Below are 1,802 nucleotides of genomic sequence, written 5' to 3'. Positions count from 1 at the left end.
GAGCAGCGCCTTGAATTGGAATAAGAGTGTCCTGCTGAGGCTTGGGATGAGTCTAACAAGTGAATCTGTGTTTATACACATCGACTGGACCTCTGGTTACCTTGTCAGCAGAAGGGGGAAGGAAGCAGCAAATCTGTCAGTGGACTGGGAAAGCCCTTGGATAAACACTCTGTGATGGTCTGAGGTTATAGCAGCTTCTCCCTCTGCTCCCAGAGCGCTGTGGTGGGAGACTCCTGGGCAGCACATTGCAGGGACTGGTGGAGACTGGTGGGGACTGGGAGCTCGGTGCAGGAGCCTGGTTTAGATTTAAAGCAATAATTAAAGAAATCATCCTCTAAGGAGCAGGTTGGCAGGCCCAGTGGTTGTGGTGGAGAAATAAATGCTGGATAGAAACAAGGGGGTGGGGGGGGGTGGAGGAGAGGGGAGGACAGAGCAGGCAAGAACTTGGATCCCAATGAAAGGCTGTTGGGACAAAAGCTGCTCTGTACCCGTTTCTCCCACCACACCCATCACCTGCACATCCCCTTCCCGGTGAGGTGAATCCCACTTCTGGTTACTGGATCCACCTTCCCTCCTGCTGGAGATGGGACAGGCCTTGGAGCAACCTGGGCCAGGGAAAGGTGTCCCTGCCCGTGGCAGGGGGGTGGGGCTGGATGAGCTCTAAAGTTCCCTCCCAACCCAAACCATCCCAGGATTCCGTGACTCTCTGGCTGTGCCGTCCCGGTGCTGCCCTGGGAGGGGGTCCCTGAGTCTCTGACCCACGAGGGTGGGTGCCACAGGGAGCTGAGCATCCCCAGTGGGGGGCTGTGGGGAGGGAAGTGCCAGCTCTCCGGCTCGCTGGGCCGTGAGCGGTGCCAGCTCCCGTCACCGGCGGCAGCACATCGGTCTGACACCGGTGAAAACACAACAGAGGGAGGGGGCTGGGGGGGTGGTGGAGGGATTGGAAGATCCCTTTAAAGATGAACATTGTCCTGACTTCCAGCACCACAGCAGCCTGGCCAGCACGTGCCAGGATGGTGTGGGCGCGCCGGTGGCTCCGGCAGCGAGGCTGGGCTGTCATCCCATTCCCCGCTTGGCTCTGCTGGGGTTACTCTGCACCCCAGCTCGCATTAATCCCCACCAATCCACCACCCCTCCCTGCCCCTGCATGATCCTGCTCCACCCCCCACCCTCAGCATGAACCTCCACCGACCCCTCGGCAGGGACAGAAACCAGAGCAGGGTTTGACATCGCGGTTTAAAGTCAGCAGTTCTCAAAGGGAAAAAACAAAAAAGTCAAAGCAGAATCTTAATGGTATTTTTTGTGTGTGTGTGTGTGTGTGTTTTCTTTTGTTTTGTTGTTTTTGTTTTTGTTTTTTTTTTTGTTAGCAACCCAACTACTGGAGCTTTAAGGTCAGTATTTCGGATTTTTCCTGCTTCTGTTTGAAATGCATGTGCTTGGCCACCCTTGTCTCATCGCTGCGTCCGTGGAGGGGGGTGGGAGCTGGGGGTGTTTTTTTTGCTGAGGATTCCTGTGCCAGAGGAGTCTGTTCCCAGCTCAGCAGCGGTTTAAGCTCATGAGAGGGATTTCTAGTTTTGGGCTGAGTCGTGTGGATACAAACCTGGTGTCTGAGCAGGAGGGATCTGTGGCCTGCCCTCGTTCTGACCGCTCACCCCACAGCCCAGTCCTGCTGCTTTGGAGTTACTCCATTGCAGCAGAGACCTGAATTCTGGGAAAAGGATGGGAAAAAGCCTGTTTTGGATGGGGTCAGAAGTCCACCTGTGGAGCTCCATCCTGCTGGCTGCTCCCAGGCAGAGGTACAA

General features: G+C 55.8%; 1 protein-coding gene across 1 annotated transcript in view; it reads left to right on the top strand.

Annotated features, from left to right (window-relative positions):
• The window catches only part of LOC114071284 (SRC kinase signaling inhibitor 1-like), a gene marked incomplete at its 3' end in the record, with an annotated part of 15,909 nt that extends 14,434 nt beyond the window's left edge, over positions 1 to 1,475 (top strand). Inside the window, exon 3 of the mRNA XM_027909076.1 lies at positions 1,368 to 1,475. Coding sequence (XP_027764877.1) covers positions 1,368 to 1,475 — 108 coding nt within the window. The remainder of the gene's footprint in view (positions 1 to 1,367) is intronic.
• Between the last annotated feature and the right edge of the window lie 327 nt (positions 1,476 to 1,802).

This window comes from Empidonax traillii, unplaced genomic scaffold (assembly GCF_003031625.1).
Source record: "Empidonax traillii isolate 1590-97213 ecotype Southwest subspecies unplaced genomic scaffold, ASM303162v1 scaffold1939:size48149, whole genome shotgun sequence".
Taxonomy (NCBI): Eukaryota; Metazoa; Chordata; class Aves; order Passeriformes; family Tyrannidae; genus Empidonax; species Empidonax traillii.
The sequence above is the reverse complement of the archived record's forward strand: the minus strand, read 5'-3'. Positions and strand labels throughout refer to the sequence as shown.